The 22,231-nt window shown below is 40.8% G+C and overlaps 1 protein-coding gene across 1 annotated transcript; it reads right to left on the reverse strand.

The window, feature by feature from the left end:
- Positions 1–687: 687 nt before the first annotated feature.
- fyna (FYN proto-oncogene, Src family tyrosine kinase a) lies at positions 688–18,614 on the reverse strand. The gene is made up of 12 exons (XM_005723746.2): positions 18,428–18,614; positions 10,218–10,474; positions 8,022–8,118; positions 6,004–6,102; positions 5,677–5,780; positions 5,335–5,484; positions 5,047–5,211; positions 4,306–4,485; positions 3,844–3,920; positions 3,306–3,459; positions 1,775–1,906; positions 688–1,179 (listed from the first exon to the last, which is right to left on the reverse strand). The coding sequence occupies exons 2-12, from the start codon at positions 10,462–10,464 to the stop codon at positions 971–973; spliced, it is 1,614 nt and encodes a 537-aa protein (XP_005723803.1). The 5' UTR covers positions 10,465–10,474; positions 18,428–18,614; the 3' UTR covers positions 688–970.
- Positions 18,615–22,231: the final 3,617 nt, after the last annotated feature.

Here is a 22,231-nt window from a genome sequence, read left to right on the forward strand (position 1 = left end):
TATCATGTAAGTGGCAGTTTGTTTGGCTGTTGAAGCATAAAGACAGTGTGGAAGTCTTACACAGCCTGCTGCCATCTGCAACATACATTTAAAAATACTGTCAGTATACTAAGCAGTCAGCTGAACGAAGATTGCAGTTAGAGAGGAGTTCAGTCCTCATTTGAACTACGTAAAGCTCAACTTAAAAGTCACTTTAAGCCAGTCCTAAAAAAAAGATCACTGGCAGAAGCTGGAATGCAATGAATGCACAATATTAATGCAGATGGCATACAGTTTTGGGAGGAAGAGCCCATGATGCACTGAGTTAGTGTGTGTAAAGCATGAAGGCATTCCCTTACATTATAAGAATATTACTAAACAAGAAAAGGCAAGAACAGGTGTTATAGTACATCTAAAGTCCTTGAGAAGAGGAGAAAAGTATTGTTACATTAACCTTATAAAAAAAGAAAAAAGAAAAAGAAAAAAGTCAGTGGACTCCCAGAAAAAGGAAAAAACTAATTTTCAGATACACTTTGGTCCACAGTGTCTAACTATTCCCAACAATTATTATTCCTACATCTGTAACCAGCTTGTGAGCCTCACACACTTCTCTATGAGCCATAACAAATGTAACTTTACATTTAAAAATGGAAAAAGAAGAAGAAGAAAAAAAAAAATCACACATTTCCAAATTATCAAAAGGAATACAAAACAGAAAAAAGATAATAAGTAAACAAGCAATTTGTATTTACATTACATACACGTTACGCAACAGAACTCATGTCGTTCATCCATGACAGTCACTTCTAATTCTGATAGTCACGTTGCTGTGTTTGCACCCCTCTGTCCTGTTTGTATGACGTCTGAAGGTTGGAAAGCGAGTCTGCCAGCTTTTAAAACCATTAGAGCCGCAGAATGAGAAAGAACGCGTGGTGTCTGGCTCCCTCTGGTGGAATTTTGGTGAAACGACATGAGACGAGGGCCGCGGCGCTCAGAGGTTATCCCCTGGCTGATACTGAGGCTCAGTGGCAGTGAAGTAGTCCTCCAAAAAGGCTTGCAAGTACTCAAAGGTGGGCCTCTCCTCTGGGTCTTTCTTCCAGCACTGTAGCATTAGCTCATGCAGGGACGAGGGGCAGTCCTGGGGGCACGGCATCCGGTAGCCTCGCTCCACTTGCTCCAGCACCTCACGGTTGTTCATGCCTGAACAAAGGTGCACATAGAGTGAGAGTTTAGGGCTGTGCTGCCATCAAATCACCAAGTTTGCAAGCAGTCTTTCTGTGCCGTTTCCATAAGTTGCATTACTCTAGACTTTGCTTTTGAGTTTCAGTATCGTGGAACAGATTAGTAGATGACTTCCTGCACCTACTATTGGTTGCAATGTGACATTAAGATGGGGGTAATAGTCGATTAGCATAAAAATGTGAACAGTCAAGGCGGGAAAGAGCCTTCCGTTTTGATCTGAACTGAAGAAATAGTGCTTTGCATAGAAGTGGTGTCGCCTTAAGCCTTACACTGGAAACTGAAAACATCGCAGCAATCATCGCATAGACACTAGACAGCTTATATAAAGGTTAAAATGGAATTATAATGTCAGTGAAACTGGAACAATTCACATTCATTAGCTTGGAACATTTCTATGTATAATGCAAAATGCAGTGTGCATTATGCAACTAACTACTGCTTTTTTTCCTTTTAAATCATGCAAAGTCTCGTGTCACAGCCTGCATTAACTGAATGCAGCCGTTTGATTGGTTATGAGAGGTGATTACATAACCCTCAAGCTCAGCACTCTCACCTGGATAGGGCACTCTGCCCTTGGTCACCAGCTCTGTCAGCAGGATACCAAATGACCACACGTCTGACTTGATGGTGAATTTCCCGTAGAGGGCAGCCTCAGGAGCGGTCCACTTTATGGGAAACTTCGCACCTAAAATAAATTCAGGTGATATTAATTTCACAAACATTCTCAAACTTTTATTATTTTGCTTCTGCATCCCTCCAGATATACACAAAGATACACAGCAGCGGCTTCCACCAAAACCTAGACTAAAGTAGGTCAGTCTTCACTGTACTGATTTTTTTCCCTTCACTGATTTGATTAGTGCAGGCACATAAGGACATCATTACATCCCACCAGGGAAATAACGGAACCATTCCATTATCCATCTCCGTGTCAGTTTGCACTTGGCCCGAGTCGAGCAAGTAAACATTTCATTTCTACCAAATGAGTGACTGAACATGTTGACAGAGTGACTAACAGAGCTTGAAGTCCTCCTGGTGTGGTTCACGTCTGACTCAAGGGGGAAACAACACTGGAGTGAATCAGGTTTTGGCTGCTTCCTCATCATCCTTCAAACAATAATCGCAGCGGCATATTTTCGTGTAAAACAAGTGCCCTTTTAAGAGGTCTCAAGTCCGGCACCGTACCCCTATATAAACACATCTTTGGTTGTCTTTGCGCTAACCACACGTGCATCCGCTTTCCAGTGGTTCCATCAAGACAAATTCTTGCTCAAAAAGAAAAGCAGCATGCTCTAAGTGCTCATGTTGTGACATGAGTCTGTCAGTAACAGCATTTTAAGGTGAAGAGGTCAGGGGTCAACATCAGGAAAGTTTAAGTTTTGTATCCATGAAATTCATTTTGGTTAAAGCAATGTCTTCTGAAGTTACAGAAACACAAATGTGTGTGTGTTCGTGTGTGAAACTGGATGGAATAAGCCCTTTTGCCAAGCCACCAACATTTTTCCTCTGATGGCAGTTTACAGGGAACTTAATGAATCCTACAGAAACAGAGTTAGACAAAACATGTGCAAGCTTCTAATCTTTTTCCCAGTAGTAGTCAATAATTGACCTGACTCACTGAAACATAAGAAATCTAGTAGAAAACCACCACTGGACAACTTTGCTACTGAACAGACATTTCTCAAGCACGGTCTGTAGTCATATATTGTCTTTATTACAATGTCTAAGCAACATAAACACAAAGAAAGTTTAAGTGTGTACTCACACCAGGTGATCCATAGATCTCATCTTAGTTCATCAGCACATAGATCACAGGTGTGTGTACTATATCAGCATTTTCAAACGTGACTGAATTATTACTCAATTCTGACACAAAATCTGCTGCTCATCTTTGAAAGTACGCACAAATACAATAAATTCTACATTTACAGGGACAGGAAGTTTTTTCAGTTTGGAAGTTTGGAACCTATGTTGCAGTTTCTGTACTGTGTGTTGTTGCAACGTCATTTTAATTCATTTGTGGTTTAAACAAGCAGGAAGGCATTAGCAATGGATTCATGAAAATGTGTTGGAGTGAAGCCTACCTTGTCTTGCTGTGTATTCGTTGTCCTCGATGAGTCTAGCCAGACCAAAGTCAGCAATCTTGCACACCAGGCTGTCTCCGACTAGGATGTTGGCAGATCTTAGGTCTCTGTGGATGTAGTTCATCCTCTCGATATAAGCCATGCCCGCCGCCACCTGGGAAATTGAGGGGTTTTTTTTCCTACTGAACATCATCTCAATATATAGCTTCAAGGTCATTAAATCTGTGCTAAGCAAGATTTACACAAATGTTATCACCCTAAAAAAGTGGGACAGCAAAAGTGAAGCATCTCTCTAAACTGAAAGCCCACAGATTTGCTTTATATACATTTACTTTCTCAGTAAACAACATGAATCACGTGGAATTTGTGCAAAGTGTGTGAAAAATTGGGAAATCACCAAAACAACAGACTTTAAACGAGCAGTGCTGAGATTAAATGACTAAACTGGGAACAGTTGGAGATGATTAAAGTCAGTTAAGCTCTTAAAGGAAACATCTTTCCCTGGGAACATGTTTTCTGAGCATCAAGATTTTCACACCTGAGCCGCCATGTCCACTAGATTTGGCAGTTTGAGGCCTCGACCTTCGCCGTCCTTCAGGAAATCAAGCAAACTCCCTGAAAAGATAAGAAAAAAAAATACAGTCAGGATATCAGGCTTTTGTTTTCTTGGGCTGCCACATCATTACAAGCATCACGTTGTGCTAATGTTGCATCAGTTCTGGGATTTCTGCCTAGAATGTTACATCTTAGTGAGATGTTTGTTAGGTATTGCTGTGGTAACTGAAAATCTGTTTTTCCATCGCAAATGCATCCTGCCCAGCAGTCACAATGTGAAATAAACTTCATTTGCTATACAGCAAACTGGGAGACATACTCTACATCCTATGCAGATGCAGACTTATATATATATATATATATATATATATATATAATGCAACATTATTTAGGTGCATGCATGCATGCATGCATGCAATGATGACACTGTTAAAGCAGCCTCTACCTTTGCTCATGTACTCTGTGACTATATAGATGGGTTCCTCGGACACCACAGCATAGAGCTGCACCAGCTTATCGTGTCGGAGCTTCTTCATTATCTGAGCTTCCTCCAGGAAGGACTCAGGTGACATCGTGCCGGGCTTAAGAGTCTTCACTGCCACCTTGGTGGTGCCATTCCACGTACCTGAGAAGAAAAACCCCAAAATGTGACATTCAGTCTAATTAAAAGAAAAAACGAACAGGCCATGCTTCTTTTAACTTAATCTGTAGAACACATAACTAGAAACAAATACTGAAAGTTGCATTAAGTGTATCAGAGTATGACATAACAGATTGTAATTAAAACTGAGGTTTGCATGTATTTTCTGGGTTTGCTTCAGGAGCTCCAACAGTCCAAATACATGCATTGGCTGTCTCTCTCTGTACCAAGAGTGCACACCGCCTATCAACCAGTCACAGCTGGGACAGACTCCAAGCTTCCCCGTTAACCTGAGTTGGTTAAGCGGTTAAGAGCCTGCACAGATGGATACATTTTTTTTTTAATGGGAGAAATGAATCAAAATGTTATTTTAATGCTGATGAATTAGATAAAGCTAGAAATATTCTATTAACTTGCTTTTGTTTTTCCCAGGGTTCCCAGGGTTTAACAATCCAAGCCCTCCCCAAAATCTTAAATCCACTCAGAAATCACAACAAGTTCAAAAATGGCATGGAATTTTTGGAATTTGAGGAATAAGATACACACCCATCCAGACTTCTCCAAACTGGCCATTGCCGAGGCGTTTAATAAGCTGCAGCGACTCCCGCGGGATCTCCCACACGTCTTTGGTTTTGACAGACAGGTCGGTCAGACGAGGCATGCCTTTGTGGCACGGCACGATCAGTCTGCAGCACAGGCCTGCAGCCCTGGCTGAAATGACCGTGCAATTTGGGGTCACATGAGAAATGTGGAAGTGTAAAAGAAGGAAAAAAAAATCCCACACACAATATACCATTAAGATGTTTTTGTACACACTGAGCAGCAGAGTCTCACCCGAGTAGTGCTGCACTAGCTGCTGGAGTGTCTCAAACTGGGCTCTGGTGGTGATGTAGTAGCCTCCATTATCCAGTTTGCGGATTTTATAGTGTTTAACGTGATCTCCCTTCACGTCATCCCAGTCCTGGATGGAGAGAGAGTAGGCTCCTAGAACAGATTGGTTGTGATGTTATTTTAAGTTATTCAATCTTTAGTCTGACGGCTTATTCTAGGTTTATCCATAAATAATTTGCTTCTACTTACTTTCACTTTAATGTGCTCCTTTACTTATGTACAAACACCTGTCAGTTTTCCTAAAGTTTAAAAGCGTTCAAACAGTCACCATCTCGTTTTGAGTACCTTTAGTTGTTTCGCTCTCACGGATCAGGAAAGTGCCTCTGGCGTTGCTGTTGGAGAGCAGTTGCCTCTCTGCGTCCTTTCGACCCAATTTACCAAAATACCAGCTGAAGGAAGGAGGAGAAATGGAAAAAAAGATGTGGGAAATTTGTTTTCAGTGCTTTCCTAAATATTCTATTTGTACTGTGCGTGCAACCATGTCACATCTAACAAAGGCAATGAGCTGACTTCTGAAATATTTATGCTCTCTGGTGATGAAGATGCCGTGCCTCGGAGACCCGTGGAGGCTGTGTGTGAGAGCGTGTGCTCAAATGAAAAAGTTTCACTCACTCCTCGGCTTGGATGGAGTCCACGGGAGCTACGTAATTGCTGGGAATGTATCCAGTTCCACCTGTAGTGAGAGAACGAGCCTCCCACCAGTCTCCCTCGCTGAAAAATGAGAGGGTGGATTTAACAGAGAGCTAGATCACCATTTACTCATCGTGTAAACAGAGTGGATGCACTACATTTAAGGAAATAAACGCACTGTTCTTAATACTCTGAATGCTGTTGTTTTAGTGCAAATCTAAGACAAAGCAGTTGTAATGTAGAGACCCCCGTGCATGACCACCCTTATGTGATTCAACCATTCTGAAATTATAATTATAAACTCAATTTTTGAATTCATAAATTTGACTACAGCTGAAGCTCTTCATTCGCAACTATGATTTGAGTGCTTTATAATTTTCAGGACAACGTTCGGACAGTCTGCTCATTTGTCGCCACGGGGCGATCGTGGCTCAAGAGTTGGGAGTTCGTCTTGTAATCGGAAGGTTGCCGGTTCGAGCCCCGGCTTGGACAGTCTCGGTCGTTGTGTCCTTGGGCAAGACGCTTCACCCGTTGCCTACTGGTGGTGGTCAGAGGGCCCGGTGGCGCCAGTGTCCGGCAGCCTCGCCTCTGTCAGTGCGCCCCAGGGTGGCTGTGGCTACAATATAGCTTGCCATCACCTGTGTGTGAATGGGTGGATGACTGGATATGTAAAGCGCTTTGGGGTCCTTAAGGACTAGTAAAGCGCTATATAAATACAGGCCATTTACAAATGCGCTTCTTATATCCTAAATAATATCCAGTCGGAATCACCTCCAACCTTGTGCAAATATATATGAATATTATTTATATATAAATATGTAAATGTTCTAGCAATAGCTTGTTGGTTCCCCTTTGTTATAGACCATTTCCTGGTTTAAAAAAAGAATTACACTCGTTGCCACTTTATTAGATACACCTTTCAACTGCTTTCTATCACACATATTTAATCAGCAAATCACGTTGCAGCAACTCGGTGCATTTAGGTATGTAGACGTGGTCTTGACCACCTGTTGATGCTCAAACTGAGCATCAGAACGGGGAGGAAAGGGGATTTAAGTGACGCTGAACGAGGCATGGTTGCTGGTGTCAGTTTCCCGCACAACCAGGATTTACAGAGAATGGTTTGAACGGGAAAATGCCTTGTTGATGCCAGAGGTCAGAAGAGAAGGGACAGACATCTGGTGTAAACAACGCGGATCTACTTTAGGTTAGTGGTGGGCTAGTGTTTAGGCTCCTAAACACTAAATGCGCATTGTTTAAGCGCCATATTTGACATGCTGCTTTTAGCAGGATAATGTCTGGTGTCACAAAGCTCATATTACCTCAAACTGGCTCTCGAACACGAGTTCACTGTACTCAAATGGCCTCCACGGTCACCACATCTCAGTCCAATATAGCACCTTTGGGATGTGGTATAACGGGAAATTCACATCATGGATGTGCAGCCAACAAATCTGCAAGAACTGTGTCATGCTGTCATGTAAATATGGACCAAAGTCTCTGCAGCACTTTGATGAATCTATGTCACAATGAATTAAGGCAGTTCTGAAGGTGCACCTAATGAAGTGGCTGGTGAGTGTATGTTTCCAGCAGGACCTCCCATTCAGTTTGGAGTTAGGGACTGAAGTTTGACTGTCATGAGTAGCTGAGATAACTGGTTGGATTTAGGGGAAATGCTTGGTTTGGATTCAGCGAAAGAGAAAACACAAAATGACAGGGAGACAGAACAGAGGCTCTCAGATGTCAGTCAGCATTTACCATGGGAAACGCCCACGCACAGCCCGCAAGTATGGTCTGACTGTTTAATTCTCCTATAAAGATGCGATAAAGCAACAAAAACCACTGTAGTTACACAAAAAGTGAGGAGAATCCAAGAACCTCACAGACCCGGTTAAGTCTGTCAGATTGGTGCCGGTGTAACGTTTGTTACAGCCGGACCCGAGAAGGAAAACACAACCACCACCCTTTTGGTGCTGTCATGCAGATGTTTTCACACTTACGTGCTGTTGAGGATCTGGAACCTCTCCCCTTTTCTGAAGCTGAGGTCATCCTCGGTCCTGGCTTCATAATCATAAAGGGCCACAAAGAGAGTCACCCCTGCCGCAAAACAAAAATGTTGCATGTGGCGGTTATGTGGCTGAAATATTATGGCGGTGGGTTTTTCATTCCATTTTTACTGTAGGGTTCGTTCATCTGTCTAACACATGGGGCTTATGTAACGGCAATAAATATTACTGCCTTCTTTGTTTATTCTTTACACCCCATCTGCTGCATTATTTTCACCTTAGAAACAAAACAAATTTCTACTCTTTTATCTTTCCAAACATCTCACTAGCAGCGCTAACTTAAAAAGAATTGTGGGAGTTTTTCGCTTATAGAAATTTTAAATAAAAGCAACAATTTGGAGACTCTTGAGATGTTTCAGCGCAGTTTGTGATTTATGGTGATGTTTTACTTTTAAGGACTTGTGTGGGACATTTTATTTTTTCAAATAAAGTAAAACATTCATATTAAAAAGCTAATTGCTACAGGTGTGACACAAAGCTTAGCTTACAGAAGCAAACTCTTTGCCACTAACTGATTTGGATTTATGTCCTGATACCTTAATGACAGCTGTATGATCTCAGTTTAACAAGAAAGGAGCACTTAGACTCTAAAAAGGCAAAAAATATAAGAAAAAAAGTTGATGGGGTAAAAAAAGATTTCACAAAAACAACTTTTGTTATTAACTGACTTGTGATGCCTACTTAACTAACATAAAACTGCAGACCTAACGAGCAAATATAGATACTACTTGGTGCTATCATGGTCTAGATGAGGGAAGCCAATCAAAAATCTGCCAGTATCTGTTAATAAGCCTAAAACTGTAAGTGTTCATTTTCTGATTTGATCTAAATCCTCCAAGCTGCAATCCTAATGTCGACCAAATCTGCACACTGTCCGTTGAGGTCATTGCAGATCAGATCAAGTTTCGGCTCTACATCTGTTATAGTTTCAGTTTCTTACCCCTCAAGTCTTCACTGTACAAATTAGACATGCATTTTATTTCTCATTCCCCCTCTTAGAGTAGTTTCTTGTTCATGCGAGCTGGCGACGGCAATTTCAAAGATGTTGGTTTTATTCAACCGCAAAAAGGGTTCAAAGTGCGTCACAGACATCAAAGCAAGGATGGTGGCGATTTATAAATCTGATGATACGAAGCTTTCAAATTTCGAGCAAAAGAGTGTAAAGCTTATTTCTCCCCATTTGAAGCGCTCTTCAGCAAAAAGTCTGCTCTCTGTCAATGTTCTTCACAGGGAACTGGTCATAATTTAGGGCATTTCTTTTCATTTTGAGGCTCTACTACGCACAAGAGAAGGCTCACTTATTCATTTAGTAAACGGCACACAAGCCACGAACTTCACCCGTTATTTAAGTTGAGCCTGTAATTCTGAGAACAGAAAGCTGACAAGCCAACATTGTTAATGCAAATCTCTAATCAGCCAGTCACATGGCAGTAAGTCTGTGCATTTAGGCCTGTACGCATGGTCAAGATGACCTGCTGAAGTTCAAACTGAAGGGTCATTTAAGTGACTTTGACTTTAAGTGACTTTGAATACGACACGGTGGTTGGCGCCAGATGGGCTGGTCACAGTGTTTCAGAAACAGCTGACCTGATGGGATTTTCCCCACACAACCATCTCTAGGGTTTGCAGAGAATGGCCCGGAAAAGAGAAAATATACAGTGAGTGTCAGTTCTCGGGGTGAAAATGTCTTGATGATGCCAGAGGTCAGAGGAGAACAGCCAGACTGCTTTGAGCTGACGAGAAAACGACACTAACTCATAAAGCCACCTGGCTCTGTGAGCACACAACAACATGAAAGAATGGATCCATCCTACCCGGCAGCTAGCAGCCTTCAGAGACATTTTTAGACAGTTTAAATTAGACATTTTATTTGTAATTTGACCCATTACTTAACAGCATGTAAGTTTATCTTCCAACAGGGTACTGAGTGAATTTATTCCGGGCAACCAAATTCATATCATTTTTAAAATGTGATATTTTCTATTCATGTATTTTTCAGGTTCAAATTATTTTCAAATTATGCAAATGTTCCGTTTATTTGCAGTTTTTATGCACATTAGCCCTTTAAAAGGTGACAAATATTTTTAAGACATGTAAAGTAGCTCACATGCATTCACAGTCTAATATTACCTGTGCCTCCCCGAGACCGAAGGGTCCCAGACTGCGAGGACGTGTGGACTCCTCCGAACACAGTGACTCCCTGCGAGGCTGCGCTGTGGAAGTTGTTGTAGTTGGGAATGGTGGTGACCCCAAAGCTGGGGTAGTGCTGCGGAGTGGGGTCGGACCCATAGCGGTAGCCCGAGTTGTGCGAAAGGCTGGTCTCCCGGTCATCAGTGAGTTTTGCTGCTTCTTTATCCTTACATTGGACACAGCCCATTCTCTACTGTCTGTGGGTGGAGAGAGAAGGAGAGCGAGATGGAATTAGCACTTAGGTAAAATAATAGCTCAAAAGCCGTCTCCACTGGGGAAATTATGATTCAATATTCCCATTATTTCAGAGCTTCCTTTGAGAGCTCCACAGAGTCTTCTGAAAAATCTTTCAATTAGGTTGAAATTAAACACGACGCTTTAAAAGATGCATTACTAATTAAATGGAGCAACACAATGCACCACAGCTGTATGTGCTCGGTAAATATGACCGCTGCATATGTACGCTCGCATTAATGCTTTATGCTGAGAATATCCAGTTAAACTGGCCGTAAAACAATTTAATGGCCCTACTTATCACAGTTTACTTTTCCATCTGATTGCATGACCACACTGAGGAGAAGAGTCTACACCGAGCCACTGACTTTACAAGAGAGCATTTACTTTATTTTTGTTTGCTTTACAAGGAGCCACGCACACGCGCGCTGATGGAACATTTGTCCTCACTAAAGCAAAGATAAACCAGTTTTTGAAATGAGGGACACAGCCTGCTTTCTGCTTTGTCAATTAAAAAGAGCCTTACCGTCTTTGCAGACCCAGTTAAGTTAATGAACATTTCGGCTCGCCGTGTCCCACTCCCCAACCCCCCCTTTAAGCCCTGGAAGCTCGTGAAACCGGTTCAGCATGTCTAAGAAGAGGGCCCCGGCAGCAGCGCTGTCTTTCAATGGCATAAGCAGGCAGCTGACTTCAGAGGCAGCTAATTGGAAACATACTTGTTTACAGTGTCGGTGAATGGAGAGAGGTGGTGTTCGGAACAAAAGTCAACACTCGAGGACAAGGGAAATCATCCCAGTGCTCTTTACCCCAGCTGTATAACCCCCCAAAAAGCACAATCTGCCTTTATACACCAGGTAATGTTGCTAATATTGGAAAATAAGCACGTCTTTCTAAGGAAACTATTTTCCAAGCAGAAAACAAGCAGGAACCAAAGGCTTGTTTTTGAAGGACTGGTGCTTAATGCTTACAAGCAAAGCTACACAGTATAAGATCAAAGCCCTTCAGGCCTGTTTTACATTTACTAGCAAGAAACTTTAATGCCTGCACAGGCAAAAAGTGCAAACAGATGTGTCACTTGCTGCACAGTGGGAGAAAATGCTGCAGAATGTAACAAGTCAAGCACTATATGTAGATGAGGAGAAAATGCATGAACGTATCAGATGAACGGGAAATAATGCCCTCTTTGAGAAGAGGTCACATGATGGTGCAGTGTCAAAATCTTGAAATGATTATTGTTGTTGCAAAGTTGCAAAACACCAAAAGTGGTTTTCAAGTGTAAGTTGTTGTAAACCCATCAATGCTTATCTATTATACTTCAGAGAGAGCAGTTTGGTCCAGAAGAAGCTAAGCCTGAGGTCAGATTTCTCTGAAAGATCACGTTACATCTGATGATTAACCAGCTAGAAAAACGAATTCTGCTGCATAAAATTGTATTCATTCATTCATTCATTCGACAAGAAAAATCCTTGCTGTGTTGCCTGCATGGAAAAAGTACCAAGAGGGACTCTGACACCAAAAACGGAGTTTTCCTTCTGTATACAGGATTTCATTATTGCCACACTATACAGCTTAGCTCCAGTTTGCTTAAGTAACAAAAGGACGTAACTGCTGCAGAGAGACCGACATCACTGTGATTCATTACTGCCAATAAAACCCCATAAAATACGCAGAAGAAGAAACGAGCCCAGCAGCATTACAGTATAAGCTCTGACCGAAGCAGAGACCGCAGACAGAAATACAAGAAGCACGGCTGCTGTTGCGTCTCCAATAATCCTTCAGATATAAAATAATCTGTTTTGACATCTATATTTATATCTCCAATCTTCTGGTATTTACAGCACGTTGCTGTACAGCTGATATATTTAAATGTAAAAATCCTATATATGAATGGCTCGCTATTTCTAATAAGCAAATGCATAAGATTAGTCAAAAGAGAACTTAGCCAACCTTGAACAAATCAAAGCAATATTCAAAGCGAATACGTGGACTTTTCAGTGCTTCCACACTTGGTTTTGCTGTTTGTTTTATCTTTTTTTGCTGGACAAAGCAAGTAAATGAAGACTTCAGGATGTTGTGATGGGTATTTTCTGACTTTTTAATCGACATCTGAGAACTGATATAAAACAAAAAGGGGATCCGCTCTAACAATTCACTGAGGAGAAGAAGCAGCAGTACTACAAACACAGCAGAATGAATTGATTTTCCACAGTTGAGTTCAAAACGTGTCTTTTCAACATGTTGCAGTGATTTCATAAGTATCGGGACAGCTGACAGTAACCAAAGACGGCCTCCAAACCAAGTTAACACTGGGTGGCGATGAGTGTGAATTCATCACAAAAACCACAAATCCAGTACTGGTACTCTGCTTGGGACATTACAGTATTTATTTGGCCAGGAAAGCTATGAATGTACAGTTATGTGAAAACGTTTTGTCCATATAACTGAAGCATTCAGGTGTGTGGGTAATGCAATGCCACAGTGGATGTCCCAGTAAATTCAGCCCAAGGTCAGACTCTTCAATGGTCGGAGAAACTGCAAAAAAAACCAAAAGACTCTGCAGGCCTCAGTTAGCTATTAAATATTAAAGTTCATGACTGTAAAGTTAGAAAAAGACTGAATGAGTATGGCTTGTTTGGAAGGGTTGCCAGGAAAAAGCCTCTTCTCTCTAAAAAGGACATGACAGCACAGCTTACGTTTGCAAAGTTGAATCTGAACAAACTACAAAATGTCTAAAACAGAAGTGGTCTCATCTGTCTAAAGGACAGTAGAGATGTTTGGCTATAACACACAGAGCCATGTTTGGAGATACGAGGCGTACCAGCACAAACACCAACTGTCAAGCACGGTGGGGGAGGGGGGGTGATTTGGGCTTGTTTTGCAGCCAGAGGACCTGGGCACCTTGCAGTCACTGATTCGACCATGAACTTCTCTGCATATCAAAGTATTCTAAAGTTAAATGTGAGGCCATCTGTCTGACAGCTAAAGCTTGGCCATTTTGGTCAAAGTGTTGTAACGGCCCAGTCGAAGTCCAGACCTCAGTCTGACTGAAATGCCGTGGTGGGACCTTAAGGCAGCTGAGCATAAACAAATGTCTAAAAACCTCAATGAACTGAACCATCTTTGAAAAGAAAATTGAGCAAAAATTCCACCGCAATGATGTAAGAAAGTGAGTCATACAGAAAACGTCTGCTTCAAGTTATAACTTCTAAAGGTTGTTCTACTACAAACTATGAGGGAATCATGAGGGTACTTCGTTTTAGAACTTGGAACTATCACATGACTGTATTTAACAAGACCGTGCCCGAAGTCCACGCGAATGACAGAGGTGACCTGAGGTAGTCAGGCATTGAAAATAAAAATAAATTCTTATGAATACACAACAGAGAGAAAAACAATATCAAGGCCACGAATGTTAACTTCCCATAGTTACTGCATTTCTTTACTCACCTTCCCCGTCGATACAAAAACCTCTAAACGTGGCGTTAATAAGACTAACGTAGCACCAGAATATATTAACTGAGCAGGTGAAGTCTGATTTCTGGTGGATTTTCTCTTCAACTCAAGTGATTGAAATAGCACTGCCTCCACTCCTGCAGGGATCAGAGTAAATGAGGGGAAATCTCATGTCGTTGTGCTGCCTGTGGGGATTATGAAAATCTTGCTCTTCAAGTTAAAAAGACTAGGGACTACTGTAGCTTTAGCATACATTTACCATTCAGCTGCACAGAATCTATAACATTTTGCCTTAATATAGTATTCATACATGTTCCCTGTGTGGTCTTTTTATTGCACAGTGTGTATTTGTAAACATTAAATCATGTCTGTGTTGCAATTCCAATTAATAATCTCATATTTACAAGATAAAGAATCCTTTAGATGAGTCGGTGAATCAGCAGCTTTTCACATTTACACGGTAATTCAATAAGAGTTTCACGAGCGTTCATCATAGATACATTTCTGCTCTCCGGTTACACACGAGTCAACACTACGTATGAGATCACAACATAAGTTTTAGATTGGTGCTCTCGCTGCATTTCATCATGGTGGAGATGGACACAGACACACGCAAGTCTACTCAAACCCCCCACACCAAACCAGCAGATGATGGCGTCAAAGCCTCGGGGCTTGTTCCCTTTCATGGCACAGCCTGGGTATTGCATGACCACCTCAGCCTCTGCAATAGCAATCATCACGCTATTTTCAGACCCAAATGAGCAGCTTGCTGTAGAGAGAATGACAATGGCGTGATCAGGAAGGTCCTTCGGGGACAAGATTGCAATGTGCTGTAAGAGTTAATTCAAAAGCCAAAGAGAAGGAAAAGGTGAGAGGCCTCAAGTTTTTCACCAAAAACGTGTTAAAACGTTTTTGCGACATACCGTTTACCATCAGCTGTAAATTGGACTGAAACCAACTCCTTTTAGAGCAAGCCTCAAGTGGACAATAAATTGCAGTTTTCTGCTGTTGGTGTTTTTGGTTTAATTTTTTAATTTTCACAAAATCTGTGTTAAAATGTTGAGGTTTTTTTTTTTTTTTTTAAAGAAGCTGACCATAAATGAGGTGTTCATGGAACATACGTAAACTGAAACATCAAAAAATGTGAGGAATTTTAGGAATATCTGTGAATATCGCTGCAGGACACCCTCTGCAGTGACTTCAATCACGCCTACCACCACAGGTAAATCCACAACCTGTTTTTAGTAACTATCGGCTTTCACACTATTTTATCAAATGCACCACTGAACAAGCAGGTTTTTTTGAATGGGTACCGAACACACAGCAACGGGGTCAGCTTTACTTTATCTGTCACAACCGCTCGGCTCAACTGGAAATTAATTTACCCAAATGAAAGCCTTTATTTTGATGCCGCACAAGCTCGAGTGTTAATCATCCATAACAACAGTCATAGCGCTGGAGGCCATAATGAGATAGTGGGTCATTTGGAGTAAAGCTGCAATCAATATACTATATTAAAAGGACAGACATGTCAGGGTCGCACAGACTAACTGATGGATTTACCAGGAGAGACTCAGTCAGGCCTGAAAAACAAATATATCTGCAGTCTGATTTGTGTTACGAGCAAGAACAAAAAAGATAATTGGATGTGTAAGACTAAAAAAAAAAAGAAAAAAAAAAAAGACTGAAATTCCCTAAACAGCAACAATTATTTCATTAAGAATTACGTAAGAATGAGTGTAACATCTGCAGCTTCTAAAAAGGGAACATCTGACGATTTCCTAAGTGTTACAAGATTATGAAATATGTATCTATCTGTGCATAACTTTGAGCTCAGGGAAAGTATGTAACATTACGTGCAACTGACTGACTTCAGCAAGTCCTTCAATCATTTCATCATTTTAAGTAATTTTTATGTTTTTAGATTTTTCTTAAAATGCTGTAACCTTATTAATCTCTCACTCTCTGGAGATCAATAAAGTCTTAATGCTACAATATAAAATAATCATACAAGTCTGCAGAGTAATTGCTACATGTGAACCTAATGGTAACAAGTTTACAAGATATTATTTCAGCTTAGAAAAACAAATTGAAACGTGGCTTTGACTAATAAACTGTGGAAATTATGGTCAATTGAGCATTACATCTGGCAATGTTGTGATAATTTAACCTCTACGAACTAACAAATCCCTCCAGAATACAGTCTTTCCTCAGTCTATTTTGCAATTCAACACATCTTCTTAAAAGGTATCCTGTTTAATTTGAAGTGTGGGGGTCCTTTTACACTCAGATCACTGACAAGGCACAAAACAAGGTCAAACTTCCCACATGCCTCCCACTGGCATCGCACTCACTGTGACCTTATTCAACTCCATAATTCAACGTTCTGATCATGGAACAAAGACGAGACCAACGAACCAACAGAGGATCTTTTTTTTTCCTTTTTAAAAAAGCTGTGTGACATTTGAATGCACGTGAAACCCACTGTTATGTTTGCTGGATTTGGTACAACGCTTACAATCTCCTCCTTATGGCTGCCATTCTCTGAATAGTTACAACATTTGCTTGTGTCAGACAACCGAGTTCATTCAGTGTATCAACAACGAGACAATGGCCACTTTTCACTCTGCTACAAGATTATGAGCACAATGAAACACTGTTAAAGCTTTCAAAGCATTCTTCGTGTGCTGAATGAAAAGAGCTAGTTATAAAACACGCAGCTGAGATTCATACAGTACGTGCGTGTGGGTTTAAGCCTAGCTGTGTTTTAGTGTCACAGTGTCTATACTTGAGCTTCTTGAGTCATGTTGTTAAATCACCGATCCCATTGTGTATGTCTATTCAGTCAGCGAGACCAGTGCAGACTAGGTGAACACTTTCCAAACAGGAAAAAAGTGTTATCCAGATACCAGAGCAGATTCTTGCTGCTTCTGCCTGACAGTCTGAACTGAGGGTTTAAATGATTCTTTCCAAATCTTGTGCCAGTGGAGGGTAATGGTCGATGCAAGAATCCAGTGGAAATCATGATGAGGTGGGTTTACAGGAACGGAGGATGGAAGGTTTCTGGCAGAACTAAAAATCGCACTTGAGTTGATGGAAAGTGTAAAACACTGGCACGAGCCACATGGCGCACAAGTGCTGGACGCAGATCTACAACGATAAGCCAATTAGCAGATGCAACCCCCCCCCCCCAAAAAAAGAAATAAATTGCAACTTGTTTGATTTATTTATATTATTAATAAAAAAAATGCTAAAAATGTGTGGCTGTTTTACACTTTTCATTAATTTAGTGCCCAAAACATCAGAATACAATAAAATATACCCACTGCAATTTCCATCAATGAAACCTGATTTTTTTCAGACCCCCAAACAACTAAGTCTTCCTAAATATTTAGAATAATGGAAAATGCTCACATTTTAGAAACTAGAAAAATATCTTCAAATGTGGCTTAATGATGATTTTACAGTTAAGTGCTAATTTATTTTCTGCTGCTTGACAGATTAATTTTACAATGATAATCATCACAGTAGATGTCAAAACAAACCAACACCTTCCAAAAATCTTAAAAACCAACAAAATGGTCTTAAACTAAAGTTATCAACTGAGCCTTATTTTGAAAAGCATCTGCATTTCTTTATAACTTATTTCAGGTTTGGCAGATTATGCGCCAGCAGGTTGAACTGTATAAGGGAGAGAGAGCCTGAAGGGGGAAAAGTGCACGGTCCACGAAGCACAACATCCAACTCCTTTCATTCAAATTTAATACATACCATGCACACCAATTGTGCACTCATTCATAGGCAGGCTGAACTCAGGCCTTCAGGGAGCTGACTGAACAATTTAACAACCAAAACAATAACTGCTGACTAACTTATTGCACATGGGTAACAGTGGGGTTAGCTCACACATATCATCCCCAGTGTTTGCTCACAAGATGGATGGCTGCACCTCCAGACACATGAGATAACCCGACTGGAACAGCTTTAATTGGATGTTTAGCAGCGTGGCAATGCAATTAACTCAAAGCATATGATAATTCCTGTGGAGGTAAACAATTAAGAGGCTGTCCGAAGGCCAGCCTGGCGTTTATTAGGTGTGTGTGTGTGTGCATGGCCTCAGTGGTCAGCTCTGTTCTGCAGCGCATCCATCCCTGCTGCAACACAAGAGCCCCCTCTCCAGAATCACTGCAAAACATCATCCACAGTCACCATCACCGCTCTCCCAGTCTTTTCCTCAACGAGGGCAATGTTTACGCAAACCACACAAAGCCAGCCCTCCGAGGAAGACTCGGAGTAAAGATTGGCGTGACTGCAGCCACTCAAAATGTGTTATTTATCTCATCTGCTCTCTCTGCCTCTCTCCCTCTCGAGATGAATTCAACTCGCTTTCCACAGCGCAAAATAGGGGACAAGGCTGGCGCACCAATTGAAATTCAACAGAAGAAAAAGAAAAGCCCGCTCACCGCAGAAAAATCAAATTAATCCATCGGAGTTTCCAGAGGGAGCTTCGTGGAGGAAATTCGCGGTCGTCTTTCTTCTCTGTCAGTGTTTTTCCTCCGCACAGACAGAGAATAGCGGTGGGAGACCCGTCCCTGCCGATACAGGAGCTCCTGTCGCCGCCGTGTGTACGGATGATGACGAAGGCGCAGGGGGTCAAGTTCACCACAGTAAAACTGCAGCTTCCGCCAAGTACTATCAAAATAAATCTCCTGGTTGGCAAAGCTTTTTGTAAAAATCGATATTGCACGAAAGCAACGCTAAAAGGCATGTTTGTGGAACCAAAATTAATTCAAGGTATTTCAAGATTTAGTAGTTCCACTACTTCTTATCGCTTTCAAACAATAATAAGCCACTACAATACTTATTTAGAAAAGTAAACTGCTAGGGTGGTTTTATTTTGGGCAGCATATGGTGTTTTATTGTTGGGTCTGTCTCTGGTTGTCTTGACGCAGATGTTATTGCGTACGCTTGATGCGGATCCACACCGACCAGTAGCTTCGACTGACACCGCTTTCCTCCAATGAGAGATTACAATGTGTGGCCGGGCACCTCCTCCTCTTTGGAGTATGACTGAAAAACAGGGCAAGGTTGGCAAATTCTCTGTTTTTGTTCAAGTAACGTAGAGCTCTCTTTAGTGGCTTCTTTCGCCTTTTAGTGCGAGTAAAACACAGATGCACAGATATGATGCAAAATGAAATTCAACACATCTGTAGCGTTTTTATTTATTGAAATAATTAAAGGGATCAGTGCAATTATATTATATAAATACAATTATATATAGTTTGCATGAGTTTTTTGTTTGAAAGACTTAAAAATATTTTAAATAATTGTTGATATTTTTTTTTTATTATTTTGATGAATATCAGAATATCAGACGTATACAGTACACACATGAAAATGTGTTTCTCTTCTGTTGCGATAATGACACACCAGCAAAATTTCAGCATTGATTGGGAATGTTTTGTGAAAATTAAACATGCAATGAAGACAGTAGTCATTCCGAATTGACCACTTATGATTTAGTAATGAATCCCAATGCTTACCTCTAACCTCCATTTACTTTGCATTCCTTCAGTTTCAGACTTGTTAACCCATTCAGTCCCAACACTCTATGAGGAAGCACTTGGCGAGAGTGGGAAGGAAAACTCCCTTTTAACAGAAAGAAACCTCCAGCAGAACCAGGGTCAGGGAGGAGCAGCCGTCTGTCATGACCAATTGGGGTTGAGAAGAAGAGACAGGACAAAAGAAACACAGTGATAATGTATAGTGTCACATGCTTAGCTGCGCCAAGCATTTCAGAACAGAAAAGGTTAATGAAGCATATAAAAATTAAAGATTCAAGAGAGCTTTTTTCGTTACTGTGAAAAAACATTCTGTACGCTACCTAAAAATGGAAATTAGGTCTATACAAAAGACAGATTAAAACACTTATTCATCCAAAACACACACATACAAACAACTGTATGTCCAGATGAACAGAATGAGCTTTTTGGGAAATCAGATATTCATCCACTGGGTTGTGAAACTTCAGGCTATCTTCAGGCTACCTCTGCCGTAAGTTTTACCCTTATATACAATCTAATCAAGATGTGTGAAATTCCTTTTAGTTCCTTGTCCAAATACAATCCAATCTGTACAATCCAAGTGGATGATAACAGAAAAACGATTCCCCTAAATAATTTTATCTACACATACACCATGCTCCCTTTTCTTTAAGTACAAGTGCTGTTCAGCCCTTTGCCAAGGCAGGTCTGGCCAACAGGTCCTATGTTTAACACCTATAGTCTAAATCAATCACATGACTTCTATAAAAGGTTTTAAAATGATCACAGTGACAATGTTACACTGAATATTGCACTTGAAGGGAAGTCCAATAAAGTTACAGTACTTTTGTTTCCATGCGTACTGCACTAAAGTAAGAGTGTTTCAGTGTGCATCCATCAATCATCTGTGTAAGTCCCCTTGTGCTTTCAAGCCCTGACCCGCTGAGGTACAGAATCCACAAGAGCTCTGAAGTTGTCCTGTGGTCTGTGAACTTGACTACAGACTGGACTTCTGGGGATTTTGGAGGCCAAATCAACACCTTGAACTCTTTTCCATAGCCTTCAAACCACTGTGTGGGTGCACTGCTATCAAGAAATGCTGCTGCTGTGAAGAGAAGGTGGGCAGTACATGTCAAAGCAATGTCCACATGAAAGTCAGATCGCAGGATTTCCCAGTACAACATTGGCAGGAGCACAAAACTGCCTCCATTTGCTTGCCTTCTCCTTATCCTGTTACCATCGCTTGCCCAGGTAAGCAATGTATAAACACCCTCATGTCACTCTTACTAATGACAAATGATTTGGACATTTTCATAAATAAATTTCATAAATTTCCTCCATTCACTTAACATTCATTCAGTTTTTCAGCTGTTAGTATTTATCAGCTATCTATAAAAAATGATAACATTTTTATTCACAGTAGTCACAAATAATGACTTGCTCATATACACTCTGACATAAAGACAGGAGCTAAAAACCAAACCTGCCACTGCCAAATGAATAAAAATAAAAGACAATAAAATTAAGAAAATAAAGAAAAAACAAAAGAACAGCTCGCCGTATACAGACTTCAAATTTCATCCATATTTTGTGGCAGCTGGCTAATTGGTTCAGCTCTTCAGCTTTAATAGGATATGAAGAAACTCACATTTTGTCTGTTATATGTGTCTGACCAGAAATATTCATTAAAAAAAAACTCAGGATAGCAATATTTGTTACTGGAAATGAGCTTAAAATGCTTCATGGTTCTGTATGTGAGCTGTATACTCCCTTGGGTTTTAGCATGGCTATTAACAATAAAAAGAAATAAGTGCTTTTATACTAAAACTCTATATTTTGTATTTATTTTTATTTAACTAGGATAGTGTAACTACTCTATGAATTTGACAAAAGCAAACAAATGATCACAATAAACTGTGATACTGATAAATGTAGATGCTGACTTAAAAATGTGGCCTGTTAAAAAGAATGAAAGTTAAACAAACATCTTTATGCTTTCTCCCCATGTTATCATATTTATGGCAGCTCATCATAATTATGCTACAGCTTTGCATTTAATCAAAATATAACAACAATGAGTGTGGCCTAGTTAGGCTGCTGAGGGTGGGTTAAAGAAGGCACCCTAATCCACAAACTGCTGAGTGCTTTGCCGGGCTGTCTTCACTCCACTCTCACCCTGCTTCTCCACCTCCCAGAGTCACCATCTCTAAAGCCCTATTCAGCAAATGCACTGCCTCTTCCTTGCAGCCATTTTGGACTAACAGTAACCATGGAGATGTGGGTCATACAGCTCTAGCAGAGAGAGGAGACTTGTGGCTGCTGGTGGAGTTAGAGCACTGCAGGCTGCTGGAGCAGACAGCAGCAGAGAGCCATAAACTCTCATTATATCTGGGTCACTGGGATGCTCCCGCTGCAAGGAGCAGACAAGACACTATTATGCAAGAAGAGGGATAAGAGAAGTTTTGGGCACATGGTCTTATAGTAACAGGGGATGTCTGTTTACTGAGTGGGGCGTATGTCAGTAGGGTGCCATGATGACATAACGTTAGCTTCATAGCATAAGTGCCTAAGTCATTTTTTTGTGTTTTTGGAAAACAAGAAAAAACTAATTAGTTTTTTCTTGTTTTCCGAAAACACAAAAAAATGACTTAGGCACTTATGCTATGAAGCTAACGATAAGGTGAGACCAGCTGAGTGATGCTTAGTCAACCCAGCCTTCAGAAC

This window comes from Pundamilia nyererei, unplaced genomic scaffold, assembly GCF_000239375.1.
Source record: "Pundamilia nyererei isolate P.nyererei 1_Seehausen unplaced genomic scaffold, PunNye1.0 scaffold00010, whole genome shotgun sequence".
Lineage (NCBI taxonomy): Eukaryota > Metazoa > Chordata > Actinopteri > Cichliformes > Cichlidae > Pundamilia > Pundamilia nyererei.